The sequence below is a fragment of the Barbatula barbatula genome, assembly GCF_947034865.1.
Source record: "Barbatula barbatula genome assembly, chromosome: 3".
NCBI classification, from domain to species: Eukaryota; Metazoa; Chordata; class Actinopteri; order Cypriniformes; family Nemacheilidae; genus Barbatula; species Barbatula barbatula.
In genome coordinates this window covers 1,607,675-1,621,986 of record NC_136764.1, presented here as the reverse complement: position 1 = coordinate 1,621,986, position 14,312 = coordinate 1,607,675, and the positions used below count along the sequence as shown (strand labels likewise).

The 14,312-nt window shown below is 37.8% G+C and overlaps 2 protein-coding genes across 2 annotated transcripts in view; one reads left to right on the top strand and one right to left on the bottom strand.

Moving 5' to 3' along the window:
* The window catches only part of LOC306891678 (uncharacterized protein), a 31,825-nt gene extending 27,205 nt beyond the window's left edge, over nt 1-4,620 (bottom strand). Inside the window, exons 1-7 of the mRNA XM_079452140.1 lie at nt 4,536-4,620; nt 3,454-3,573; nt 2,322-2,352; nt 1,616-1,726; nt 1,211-1,321; nt 981-1,032; nt 69-273 (exon numbers count right to left, since the gene is read on the bottom strand). Of these exons, the coding sequence (XP_079308266.1) occupies nt 69-273; nt 981-1,032; nt 1,211-1,321; nt 1,616-1,726; nt 2,322-2,352; nt 3,454-3,538 (595 nt within the window). The 5' untranslated portion in view covers nt 3,539-3,573; nt 4,536-4,620. The remainder of the gene's footprint in view (nt 1-68; nt 274-980; nt 1,033-1,210; nt 1,322-1,615; nt 1,727-2,321; nt 2,353-3,453; nt 3,574-4,535) is intronic.
* Nucleotides 4,621-9,921: 5,301 nt separating this feature from the next.
* On the top strand, nt 9,922-13,403 carry LOC306892472 (zinc finger BED domain-containing protein 5-like; the record flags this gene model as incomplete). The annotated part of the gene is made up of 2 exons (XM_079453599.1): nt 9,922-11,253; nt 13,389-13,403. The coding sequence occupies 2 exons, from the start codon at nt 9,922-9,924 to the stop codon at nt 13,401-13,403; spliced, it is 1,347 nt and encodes a 448-aa protein (XP_079309725.1).
* Between the last annotated feature and the right edge of the window lie 909 nt (nt 13,404-14,312).

Sequence of the window (14,312 nt, the reverse complement as noted above, 5' to 3'; positions counted from 1 at the left end):
ATAAGTTAAATGCATGAAATGACAAATAAAAAAAATAATCCACAGGAATAAATTCATGAATCTCTTACTGGTCTGTAGTTTGTCAGCGAGGTCTGTCTGCTTCATCTTCCTCAGGACGTTCAGTGTGATCTTCAGAAACATCTCTCTGACTCTGATCTGATCTTCATCATCCTTCTCTTCTCTCTCAGAGCATGATGGGTAATCTGGACTCAATAGACTCTTGAAGATCTTCAGCTCTTTCTTCATCAGAGAGATGAGTTTGTGCTCAAGCTCCTGAAAACATTGTTCAAACACACATGGTTTTGTTTTCTTATGAGGGCAGAAAAAGGTTTTAATGCTCATTTTAGTGAACACAGTTTTCTTCTAATTAGCTTGAATCTCATTTCATGAAACCTATAACACATTTAAACACTATAAACACACATCAAAACTACACAAACAAAATCATATTTTCTTTAACTCATATTTTGCCTTCAAATGATTCTCAAAGCATCAAATACACATCAGCATTGATAACACACTGAGATCTATTTCAAATCAATATGATTGTGACTTCTTACTACAATGAATCAGTTTGAAACTAAACATCTAAACATGTTTCAGAATCATCAGTAATAATAACAGTAATCTGTGTAAAGCTGCAGTACGACTGACAGTAAAAGAATCTCATGAAACGCCCCTTAAACATACAGCTTTGATTTTGGCCTTAGAAACACATTTTGGGGTAAACTCAGTTTAACGCCTCATTTGAAGAAGAGCATCAACATTTCTGAATAAACTGTGAATGAACATGATATTGAATGTAAATCAAATGAATGTAAAATAAATGATTGTTAATCAAAGCAAAACACAGTAATTGCTTTGCATCCGTTTCTCAACTTTACACACACAGACACACAAACACACACAGACACACGCCCGCACACACACACACGCACGCACACACACTCACACACACACACACACACACACACACTCACCTGGAAAACAGACTCCATGTTCTTCCCTCTGATTGAGACATTTGTTGTGTTTCTGTAATGTAACAATAAATGAAATATGTGTTTCATACAGTGAACACATGGATTAATGTGTGTATCTGTCAGTAAAGTGTTCAGTGAATATCTGCAGTAACATCAACAGCACAGACTCAGATCAGAGAATAAAGACTGATGAAGTGATTTACTCGTCTAAACCATCAGACTGTTCTCACCTCACATCTGGATCATCACAGTCTCCTGAACTGAAGTGAAGTGGATTACGCATTGATGCTTCACTCTTCATGGACACACAGCTGGGTTTAGGAGATTCTCCACCAGTCAAACTAAAACAACATTTATGTAATGAGTTTATGCAATGTATCTGTAATGTGATAAATTTGTATAATATATTAGAATAAATAAAGGATATATAAACAAAAATTATTTCTCATGCAGGCTCAGAAAATTAAGTTAAAAGTAATTTCTGCTAAGATAAACTATTATAGTTCAACATATTTGTAAGTAGAACTATATTGCATACATGTTACATACATTTTATGCAGAGGTTTAGCTTAAATCTCGTGCATCCCTGTTTGACGGAAGAAAACTAAATCTTTAAACCGTCAGACTGTTCTCACCTCACATCTGGATCATCACAGTCTCCTGAACTGAAGTGAAGTGGATTACGCATTGATGCTTCACTCTTCATGGACACACAGCTGGGTTTAGGAGATTCTCCACCAGTCAAACTAAAACAACATTTATGTAATGAGTTTATGAAATGTATCAGTAATGTGATAAATTTTTCTATAATATATTAGAATAAATAAAGGATATATGAACAAAAATTATTTCTCATGCAGGCTCAGACAATAAAGTAAAAAGTAATTTCTGCTAAGATAAACTATTATAGTTCAGCATATTTGTAAGGACAACTATATTGCGTACATGTAATATATATTTTATGTATAAATGTAGCTACAATCTCATGTAACCCTGTTTGAAGCAAGAAAACTAAATCTGTCTGTAGTCCAACCTTTTAAAATCCCTCTGCAAGTGATACAGTAAGATTCAAATGTAATTCAGTGCTATAGTGAGATTTCAACCCTGCTTATCTAAAGAGAATTTAATAATACAAAGAAATAAAGCAAACCAAAGAAACCTCTCCCCACACAAACTAATATTAATTTGTAATGAATTAGTTTGCATGAAGCAAATCTTCACAAAGTTGTTTTAAGTATAAACTCTGACAGCTATCAGACAAACCAAACAGATGTAACATGTTTCTCAATTACAGTTAAAAAGGATAAATTTATATATTTTTTAATCTTTTACTCATCTCACCTTTTAAACTCTCTGGAGAGACTCATTGTTCCTGCAATAAAAATACTGTGTTAGACACTTCTTTAAACCAGTCATCCTCAGCTAAGCTGCACATTTCATCTTTTAAACAGTGAAGTGTCTCATATTATTGTTGAACACCCCTATTGTGCTTTACATTTCTAACATGGACTGAAGGGGCGGAGCCAGACGTGGGAGACATTGGGGGCTTAACCCAATACTATGGGCTTGGTCCCCAATGAGATGTTTTCCCCATTTATGGCGGCTATATTACTATTTTCTAAGTGTTCTTTATATTTTGAAATCATAACATAGCAAATGTAGGCACTGTAATAATGACCGATTTGAAAAGCATGTTAACTTTCAGAAGATTCAGCATTTTGATTTGCGCACATTTAATTTACCTCTATTTTAACTAAACGTCTTCCTCTGTTAAGTTACTGGAGTAATACAGAGTTTAAATAGCGGACTGGATGACTTTATTATAGAAACCTAAAGAGATTCGTGGCCATCCGCCCTCAGGGCCGTTGATAGCCATATCAATCATATTGACATTTTATATTTTTTATATATATGAAGAGCCATCTGAATTTTCTTCTAGAATGATCATTTTTATCAAGTTCGTATATTTAAGTTCAGCATTTTCACTCAACTGGCAATGAAAACAACCTATTAATTGTCATTTAAGTGAAATTACTGAACTTAAATATACAAGCTTGATAAAATTGATCATTATAGAGCAAAATGTCAGATGGCACCTAAAGGCTTTTGTATCAGAACTCAGAAATATTGAACAGGAATTGTTCGCCTACCATGTGTGCACTGCACTGACTGCTAATGTTAACTGATACTGAGAAAGTATTAACCACCATCACATCAAAATAAACCATAAACTACAGCTCAATATCTAAAGAGAGATAGTAAAGAAAGTAACAGCAAGCTGGCGTCAGTTATTTGTTAAATGCAAAGGTAATGTTTAACAGTAAAATCTCAATTCCGATTGCAAGCTGCACAGAAATTAAAGTTAAAGCAACGGTTTACTAACATGAACTTCAGCAAGTTCGAGACGCATTACGATCAGTTGCAGCACATCATGCACATTTCCCCAATTTAAGTTGATTAAACATGGACTTACCTGCATGTAATTCACAGGCTTCATCTCGCAGTTTCTTCTTCTTTCTTTTCTTTGATCTTGACTTCTGCTTTCTTTTGGGGTCCATTTCCAAATAAATAGCCCAGACTACCGTCTGTCAAACTGCGTTAGAATAAAAAAAAAATAAGCAACGACTTTCAAAGCCTCCAATATTTATTGAACAACACCAACTCCAAACACAAATGCATTGATAGAGCCATCACAGAGGAAGTCCACAGACAAGACACAAACAAAAATCCATTGAATCTCCTAGAATCAAGTTTTGGTCCTCAGCTCATTTTAAACAGAAATCACCTCAGAATTCAACAGGACAATCAGGTTATAGCGCAATATAAACATTGCATTTCGCAAAAACAATAAACAAACAAAATTTCATGGAGCCACCACAAGGAATAATTGTATTCTTCTTCGAGCCGGCAGTGAAGAAATGTTCTGGCTAGCTGAGCTGTCCTCGTTGACGGAATGTGCCTTAGCAGACTAGTTGCTCATGCTAACGTTAACTAGCGTAAATAAATTGCCTATCTGCGTTCCTGATATCCTTCTCTCTTTTAAATTTCAGATTAGCGCTCCCACTTAGCTTCTCCATGTTTGTGTTTTGTGAGTTGTGTTGTGTGTTGTGTTGTGTGTTGTGTTGTGTGTTGTGAGTTGTGTTGTGTGTTGAGTTGTGTTGTGTTGTGAGTTGTGTTGTGAGTTGTGTTGTGTTTGTAGCCCCTCAGCAGCACTTGGTGCTCTACACACAGCGCGTGATGGAAGCGGCGGACTTGGTCTGTTGCCAGAAAATAGTGCAGGAATGAATCTTCCACTTTCACTTAGACATTATATCGAGTATTTTCACAAGAGAATCGGCAAACAAGTCACATATTACTGTTTATAAACACGCTTCCTAATTACAAGAATAACATTTACATTTAGTCATTTAGCAGATGATTTTATCCAAAGCGACTTATGAAGAATTCAGGGAGCAATGAGCGATATGTCACACAGGAGCAATAGTTCAATACAAAAAACAACACACAACAATAAACGCGATGTAAATGAATCTACTGAATAAATGTGATACTCACAGTATTTTCTTTCTTAATAACAATGATGATTCTTCTCACTGTAAAATGGCTTCTTCTGTAACAGTTTCACTTTCACTCTGTCGCTACCCGATCCGTCCCGGAAACACGATTTGTTCCGCGCATGCGTGAAACTGACGTCACTTCCTGTTATTGCTGACGTTTTACGACAGTGTTCTCGACCTGGGACCAGCTCGGTTACGTCGTGCAGCCAAACCCCTTTCATTATGTGTGACAGCGGTATGGATTCATTTGCTTTTCACGAAAGACTTCAAAAATGTATCTTAAAAGGAGAAATTCCTGACATCTTCGAATTTTACCATCAAAGGTAATTAAGTAGCGTTAAGTGATTCTATATTTAAAAAAAGCAGAACTGACCATCTAGAAAACTATAAAAACCTTCACAGAGATGCAAATTTCCATTAAAATACTACTATGAACTATTAGCTTTAACTATTAAAACCATTACAAATGTCATTCCTTGCAGTGTGATTTGGGCATGATTCCTGTAGGATTGAATTGTGTTATTGGTTATAAAATCAATTTATATAAAAAAATTTGTGAAATTTATGTGATGTTTTTATTGACCTTTATGGATATCAGATAGTCAGATAATATGAATTTTAACTGCAACTTTCATGCTTTTTTTTTCTTCCTTAAACAGGCGACAGACTCTTCTACACCGGCCCAACTAAAAAGTACATGTGGCTAGTTGTCCTGTCCGAGGAAGAGAAGAGGGCTGTTCTTGCGGAGTGCCATAATAACCCTGGAACTGGCAATCACTGTGGCATCAGAGGCACTCAGAACAGGGTTGTTGCTGGTTACTTCTGGTCTACGTTAATTCCTGATGTAAAAGAATGGGTAATATACTACAGAGGTGGTACTTTACTTTGCAAATTTTTCCTGTTTTTATAGCTAAGAACTTTTGCCATCTCTGGTTTTTGTATGACTTTTTTACGTTGCTTTTTAGGTGAGATCTTGTCACCGCTGCCAACTGAATGACTCCATTAAGACTGTTGTGCCAGTCTTGCATTCCATTAAGGTACTGCTTACACTATTCGGCATACTATGAGACTAAAAAGCTAGTCTTAACCTTGTGTACCATTTTTACAGCATTTGACTGATGCAAATTTTGTGCCATGCAGGTGAAAGAAGCTTGGGAGGTGCTTGGTTTGGATTTAATCGGACCTCTGAAGGAAACAGCACGCAACAACAAGTATGTCCTTGCCATGACCGACCTGTACACCAAGTGGGTGATTGCAGAACCCATGCAGTCTAAGACAGCGGCTGAGGTGTCTGCAATAATAACTACAAAGTTATACTCGTTCGGCGTGGTTAGAAAAATCATTACTGACCAAGGGAAGGAGTTTGTTAACAAGGTATAGTTTTGTTAAGGTTTCATTGTGTTTCCCCCCCATTGTAGTCTCAAAATATATGTTGTTGTCTGTGATTTGTCTGCTTATTTAACTGATGATCCCTCTGCAGCTCAATGACAGCATTTTCAGTGCACTGAAAATCAAACATGCCGTCTCCAGTGCTTACCATCCCCAGACCAATGGGCAGGTAACTCTTTGGTTGTTTGTCTATTGGAAGTCCCATTGTTGTCTTGCAGTTATTCATCAACTTTATAAATACATTGATTTAACAGGATGAAAGAACCAATCAGAATATCAAGCGGACACTCAGGAAGTATGTGAATGACAACCACAATGACTTGGACCTCCACCTTCCTGCTGTGGTGTATGGGATCAACACTGCCAAGCAAGTTAATTGCCAATGGGGTCAGCTGTGGCCTGGTGGTTATAGCATTGAGCTTGTGATCAGAAGGTTGCTGGTTCAAATCTCAGTGCCAGCAGGTCATGACTGAAGTGCCCTTGAGCAATACACCTTAGCCCTGATTGCTCTGCAGTAATGTGCCACTGTAAGAAACTACTTTTACTGTAAGTCGCTTTGGATAAAAGCGTCTGCCAAATGAATAAATGTAAATGTCAATGGATAAACTGAATTGAAGAATTTATTAAATATTTACCATTTAAGCGGGGGGAACAATTTCATGTTTTGCCAATATGATGTTAATCTTGAGCAATCTAGAGTAGTATTGCATTCTTCATATCTCTGAAGAGTCTTTAGTTTTATCATAAAAAACTGATGCAGATGTTCATTCTTCCTGAGAAAAGTCGATCTGCTGGAGGCGTACAGTGGGCCTTTAATAAAAATCAAATAGTTAATGGTATACTCCACACAGTCCTTACTTCCTACTCTTCCATCGACAACCACGTCTGCCAGAGGTCATGAATGCCTGTCCCATGGGAGATGATTTTGAAGTAGTGAAGTAGTGAATTACTAATTGAAATTAGACCTTGGCATAAGCTGTTTCATGTATTTTATTTGCTTTGATTCTACATTATATGTAACTCTTAGCCTTTGTTATGTCACTGTTACACTGTATACTTAGCATTCTCTGCCTCGATAGATACCATCACCAGTTCCTTATACTGTTCGACGTTTTGAATGAGACTCCATTGATCTGTTGGTTGAAAAAAATCCCATCAAGATAGAGACCAGATCATTTGTTTTCGATGAGTTTTCATTTTTGGGTATTGTCGTTATTTGTAGGGTCTTATCAACATAGAGAAAGCACAGAGCAGGCAACTAAAGTCATTCCAAAATCGCAAGCGCAAGTTCGTGCGAGTGTGTTCAGTTGAGGCTGGTGATGATGTTCTGCTATCTGGGGACCCCAAGAAAATGAGGACAGGAGACACATTGTCAAGTCAGCACCAAGGACCATATTCTGTGGCCAACATCTCTGCCAAAGGGGTGGCCACCATTGTAAAAGGGTCAGTCTGCAAAAGGGTCAGTGTGTCAAGACTAAGGACATACTACAGATTGAAAAGTAAGATTTTAATAAAATCTGTATAAAATGGTTTACAATTAAATGCAAGATTTTAAAAAAATATTGCATGTTTGTCTGTAATTCCTGTTGTTACCAGTTGTCACTTAATTGTGTATCATCAGACAGATCAAATGAGATGCGGTTTCTCCAGGACCATGGTTACTCAACATTTAAATGGCAGATAGATCATCCATATGTTTGTTCAGGTGCAAAGTGGGAGAAGATCGTGAGCCCTATTCAAGATGAACTGGTAAGCATTCTGTCAATTTATCTTGAATAGTTTATTCATAACCATTAATTAATCGTATCAAACATTCTTCATTTTTAGTTAAAGTATGTGTTGGATGAAAATCGTCCACCAGGAGAACTGATTGTGAAGCAGGGCAAAATCTGCCTTACACGAGAAGACTTCTGGAGCCTGGGTTTAAGCCAGTTTATGGAATCTAATGTGCGTTTGTTTATTGTGTCACTCCGATAATGCATAATATTACACATTACACAGGGATGTAATCTTGCTGTAATTAATTTCAGATTGGAAATGCTTGCCTTAAAATTGTGGAAGAAGCTGCACAAAGACATGTACTGTATTACTATTATATATTTTAAAAATATTTTTATTTGATGCATGTATGTTTAATAACTTAAAATGTTCTTTCCACCAGGGAATAAGTGTTCACATTATGGACCTTTATGTTGTTCCAACCTGGAAGAACACAAATGTGTACCCAGTGAATGTTTTGCCTGTAAGTAATTTTTTGCTATCATACACTCAAAAACTGAGAAACTATTTTGGGAAAAGGCACAGAAGTATGTTTATTGTGCATGCATATTGTTTTGTTCCAATACTTATAGGAAAATGTGAGGTCCATGGATGCCGTAGTATTTCCAGTTTGGAGCAGGCAGCCGGATGAAGCTGATCATTATCTGCTCTGTGTTGAGTTTCTTTTTTAAACATTTTTAGCCCTATTATTCAAATTCGACGAGAGGGTTCTTAGTGTGTTCTATTTTCATGGATATTAACAAAATACCCTTTGCAGGTTATGTTGGTTGCTAAGAGGGAGATACTTTTTCTTGATTCTCTTCGCCCTGATGGTTTTGGAGATGAGACCATACAGAACCAAATTTAGGTTGAGATTAAAGATAATTGACTGGCCTTGTTCCAGGCATGTTATTTGGTTACAAAAGGAGCCTCGTTCTCAGGCTTCAAGTTTGTAGAGCCTTGTTCTCGGGCTTCAAGTTTGTAAAGAGCCTCGTTCTCGGGCTTCAAGTTTGTATAGAGCCTCGTTCTCGGGCTTCAAGTTTGTAGAGCCTTGTTCTCGGGCTTCAAGTTTGTATAGAGCCTCGTTCTCGGGCTTCAAGTTTGTATAGAGCCTCGTTCTCGGGCTTCAAGTTTGTATAGAGCCTCGTTCTCGGGCTTCAAGTTTGTATAGAGCCTCGTTCTCGGGCTTCAAGTTTGTATAGAGCCTCGTTCTCGGGCTTCAAGTTTGTAAAGAGCCTCGTTCTCGGGCTTCAAGTTTGTAAAGAGCCTCGTTCTCGGGCTTCAAGTTTGTATAGAGCCTCGTTCTCGGGCTTCAAGTTTGTAAAGAGCCTCGTTCTCGGGCTTCAAGTTTGTAGAGCCTTGTTCTTGGGCTTCAAGTTTGTATAGAGCCTCGTTCTCAGGCTTCAAGTTTGTATAGAGCCTCGTTCTCGGGCTTCAAGTTTGTATAGAGCCTCGTTCTCGGGCTTCAAGTTTGTATAGAGCCTCGTTCTCAGGCTTTAAGTTTGTATAGAGCCTCGTTCTCGGGCTTCAAGTTTGTATAGAGCCTCGTTCTCGGGCTTCAAGTTTGTATAGAGCCTCGTTCTCGGGCTTCAAGTTTGTATAGAGCCTCGTTCTCAGGCTTCAAGTTTGTATAGAGCAGGGCTCTTCAATTGGCGGCCCGCGGGCCGGATCCGGCACCCGAGATATTTTGTAGTGGCCCTTGAAGTGTAATGTTGTTATTATCGGCAGACACGTCTGTAAACAGCTGGCGGAAAAAGCGGTAATGGAGGTACAGCGGATAATTTTTGGGTGTTGTACCTATATGCGCCAATAGGTGGCTCCTATAAATAATGTTCTGTTGGGTGCATTGCCGTTGTTCTGTGTACGTTACAATATCTAGTCCTAGGCCTACCTGTTTCGGCCGGAAACATATTTTGTCGGACCGCTCAAACTTGTCTCTTTCAAAGCCAGCAAGCAAACAAGACAAAATGTCTCTATCTATTTTAGGAAAAAGGAAAGTTGACTCCGAGAACAGGCAGTTCAACAATGAATGGACAGAGAAATATGCATTTATTACAGTCAATGTGAAACCTGTCTGCCTAATCTGCAACGAGTGCCTTGCCGTGTGTAAAGAGTTTAATTTGAGAAGGCATTTCAAGACAATGCATGCTAACTTTGACACTACTTTCCCACTGGGATCCGTTGCCCGGAGCCAGAAGATATCGGGGCTTACATCTTGTTATGAGCAAAGACGTCGCATGTTGTTTCGGGCATGTACGGATCAAGAGAGGGCAACGGCAGCATCTTTGCGAGTGGCATGGATATTGGGCAAAAAGAAAAAGCCGTTTACAGATTCTGTGACAGTCAAGGAGTGTATGTTGGCATCCATTGAGGAGGTTGTAACAGACGAGGAAGCTCGAAAAAGCATTATCGACTTAATCAAGCAAATTCCAATATCTGAAATGTCAAATATGAGGAGAGTCGAGTGCCTTGCATCGGACGTTTTCGAGACGCTTTTGGACAAACTGAGGAAGGCCGAGGTGATGTCTTTGGCGGTGGATGAGTCGACAGATAACAGTGATATTGCGCAGTTGTGCCTCTACGTACGATTTTTTGATGGTGAATGTTTTCGCGAGGATTTGCTTGGACTAATTCCCATGGAGGGGCGCACTACTGGTGAGATTTTATTCACCGAAATTGCCTCATTCTTTGAGGAAAACAACTTGGATTTGGCGCACGTCAACATGTTGGTGACAGACGGTGTGCCCTCCATGGTGGGCAGGGATCAGGGGCTCGCCGCGAGGATGGCTGCCGTGGCTCCTCAGTTGAGATCGCTACATTGCCTCATCCACCAAAGCCTCCTATGTGCCAAGCTCAGCGGTGAGTTAAAACAGACCATGGACTCTGTCATGGCAATTATAAACTTTATCCGTTGCACCTCCAGTTTACAGCACCGCCTTTTTCGCAAGCTGTTGAACGACATGTCTACTGAATATAAAGATTTGCTCATTCACAATGACATTAGATGGCTTAGCAAAGGAAACGCTTTGAAACGTTTTAGTGAACTACGAGAGGAGATTCTGGTGTTCCTCCAGTCTTCGAAATTGAAAAAAGCTGGCAAGTTTCTGTCTCTGATGGAAGATGATGAGTTTAATGCCGCTGTTTGCTTTTTGAGCGACGTTTTCAATCATTTGAACCAACTCAACATGGAGCTGCAGGGCAGAGGTAAAACAGCCGTGGAACTTGTGGAGAAACTTCATGCATTTCAAAGAAAGCTATCACTCTTCTCTGCTGATCTTTGTCCTGGGAAGATGCTCCACTTCCCCACACTGAGGAAATCTGGCCTGCAAATTACACAGCTGATGTCAAGCTTTATTGACGCATTGAAAAACAACTTTGCCACTAGGTTTGGTAATTTCAGCATCTCCAGTGAAGTGATGAGATTTGTGAAGGACCCTTTCTGTGTTAATGTTGAGACAGACTTTCCATTGAAAGGAAAGGAGGTGGAATCATCTTTGGATGAGGGATCTTTACAGCTAGAACTCATTGACATTCAGTCGTCAGATGACTTGCGACAGTCATTGCAGCAGGCAGGTTTTGAAAAATTCTGGACCCATTTAGTCAGCCAAGACAAATTTCCACACTCAAGAGGTCTTGCACTTTTTCTTCTGACAATGTTTGGCTCAACATACACATGTGAGTCATCATTCTCACACATGAATGCCATTAAAACTCACAATCGCATATCACTCACTGACCAGCATCTGCAACACTGCTTGCACATTTCACTGACAACATATACACCTGACTTCACTGCTCTTGCTAAATCAAAAAAATGCCATTTCTCTCATTAGATGGCAAATGTTGGCAAACTACATACAACGTAACATGTTGTTTATTTTTTAACTATAATGTTTTTCATGTTTTTTGCCAGTTTGTTGTTGGTTTTATTGTTCCATTTGTTGGTGTTGAAGTCATTTGTTAGTTATAGCCTATGAATGTAATGTGTGTGCGTGCGTGCGTGCGTGCGTGTGTGCGTGCGTGAGTGCGTGTGTGAGTGTGCGAGTGTGTCATTATGTCTGAGCTCTTTCAAGGCTCCTCCTCTTTGCCATATTCTTAATGACTGTTCTGCATATGAAGGGAGAGACTCTAATTAATACAAGAATTATGATGGTTATTCATCTGTATCTGTGTCTGGCCCTGATGACGTAATAAAAAATGGATTAACAACCGATTATTTTTTACTCCACTTATTTTTGTTGTCTTGATAAAAGTATTTTTAGCTGTTTGTATAGTAATGAGCGACTTTAAATGGTTGAAATATGAATCATTTTATAAACAAGCGCGTATGTTAAGTAAATCTATGACGCAATCGTAACACAGCAATAGCATCGTGAGGCGTTGGCGACCTCTACTGGAGACTTTACTCAACGACACGTCACTCGAGTCGAGCCGGTTCTGACAGGACTTGTTTCGCTTCAGTTTCGGTCTGTTACTCCGTGAACTGCAGCTAAACACTTCAGACAAACACCAACTTAAACATTCTTACGTGTTAACACGCGACATTCACCTTTACACGACGATTATATAAGAAATCATGTCTGAGGTAAATATGAGAATTAGTTTTGTTGGTCCTGCAGAGACATGGATTGGTTTCACTGTAATAACTGTTTTCTGAGAAGAGGGAAACCATTTGTAGTGTCCAGCTGTGGTCATATATTCTGTCAGGACTGCATGAATACAAGTGACACGTTTTATTTATGTGTTAAAATGATTTTATATTTATTAAAGAATCAATATTATATTAACACATCATGTGAACGCTTACAGATAGTAATTACACTTACAGGTTTTTATTTATCCAAGCAAAGTTTGTTCGCGATGTGAACCGAAACTAGTCCATTAGTTTAGTCCATAGACAAAATACTGCTGTGAGATGAATGAGATCTAAATCTCAACACTGAGCAAACTTCAATACTGAAAATGGCCACAAGGTGGCGCACATACACATGACAATCTGAACACATGAAACTAAAGGTTGTCGGTGTTTTAACACGAGGCTCAATATTATGCATGTGAATTATTTTCTTATTGTGACAAATCTTATATTGTCAGAAAGGTCTAAGACTCTATAATAAATATTTCATCACTGTTTTATTAAATCATTTATGTGAGAAGAGTAATTGATTCATAAATGACAAGAGTGTGAATAAGAAACATTTATGTGCTGCTCAATGTCTGGCGGTACACGGACATTTACTTCAATATTTAGTTTAGTTAACAAACAATAACACTTGTTCTGCCTCTTGTTGTTTAGTACGGAGCACGTGCACTAGTCAATCTAACAATGTTGTTTTGTGGTAAAAGTGTAGAAATCACTTTTATTTTGAGTATTGAGCACTATTGTCAAAACCATGGTTTTATATTTACCAATGCTATGGCTTTTACAAATCACGATTTACACACAATAAATAATTGAACAAATGTAGCATTTAAATAAAATCGTTGTGTAATAATCATGTAATGTCATTATGTAATGTCCATAATAGAGATTCTTCTGAGGACGTCAGGACTTTAAGATTTCTTGCTTGCCAGACAAATTAAAAGTCAGAAAACAATGTAAAGCATTAAAAAGCATTTAATGTACAAAAAACTGTAATTATATATTTTAAATATTCTTTGTATTTTCATTGTTTATGTTATATGTCTTATTGATTATTTTCAGGAGTTTGCCCTTTGAACATATAAACATGAACAGATGCTCGAGGTTCAGGGAGAAGCAGCAGAGTTTGTGAAGTCCCACATAAAGGAGGAGATATAAGAACCTCATGGTATTTATCAGGCAATATTCATTGGTTTAGTATGTGTGTGTTTTTGTACATGTAAGATTTCTCAGATGAAATGATCTGATTCAATACATTATAAAGTCTCAGTATTAGAAATCAAGAAATCAACTTTTGTACAATAATGACTTATGTGTTTCTTTTTAAGACTCATGTGCAGCTGATGATGACGATGAGCTCATATATTATTTCTTCTTTTCAATGTAATACTGTCAGACCGGATCAGAAACATATTGCCTGTGAACCATAAACTCTTTTGGTGATTCCTTAAATAAAACAATCACGATTTTTCACTTTGGATCATTTCTCAGCAAACAATAGTAACAAAATTAGTTCACATTAAAAAAAATACAATTCAGTTTATGTTTTCTTTTCAGCACCATTACAACAGTCTTCTGTGTCAAATAAACATAATATAGTGTGAATATTATAATATTTATATAAGACGAAATTCAGTATAATTCATGAATCAAGCATGATGTGTGGAGCCATAAGAGGTCAGAACATGAACACAAGTTTGCAGTAAACAGCGGCCTCGCAGTGAATCGTTCAATCCCTCTAAAGTACTTTAAGCTTTTGACTATTTTTCGAAAGTTGTTAATAATTTAATTTGTACATAATAAATGCGTAATACAGTTACTGGAGACTACAACACAAATCTATTTATTCATTATCAGTTGTTTTGAATGTTGTTGCATTTACCTCAAAGTATGTTGTAATATCAAGAGGATTAATAAGAATTATGATTTTTAACAGATTTTACTAACAGATGAAGAAATGGGTTTGCAGCGCTTATTTCTGTATTT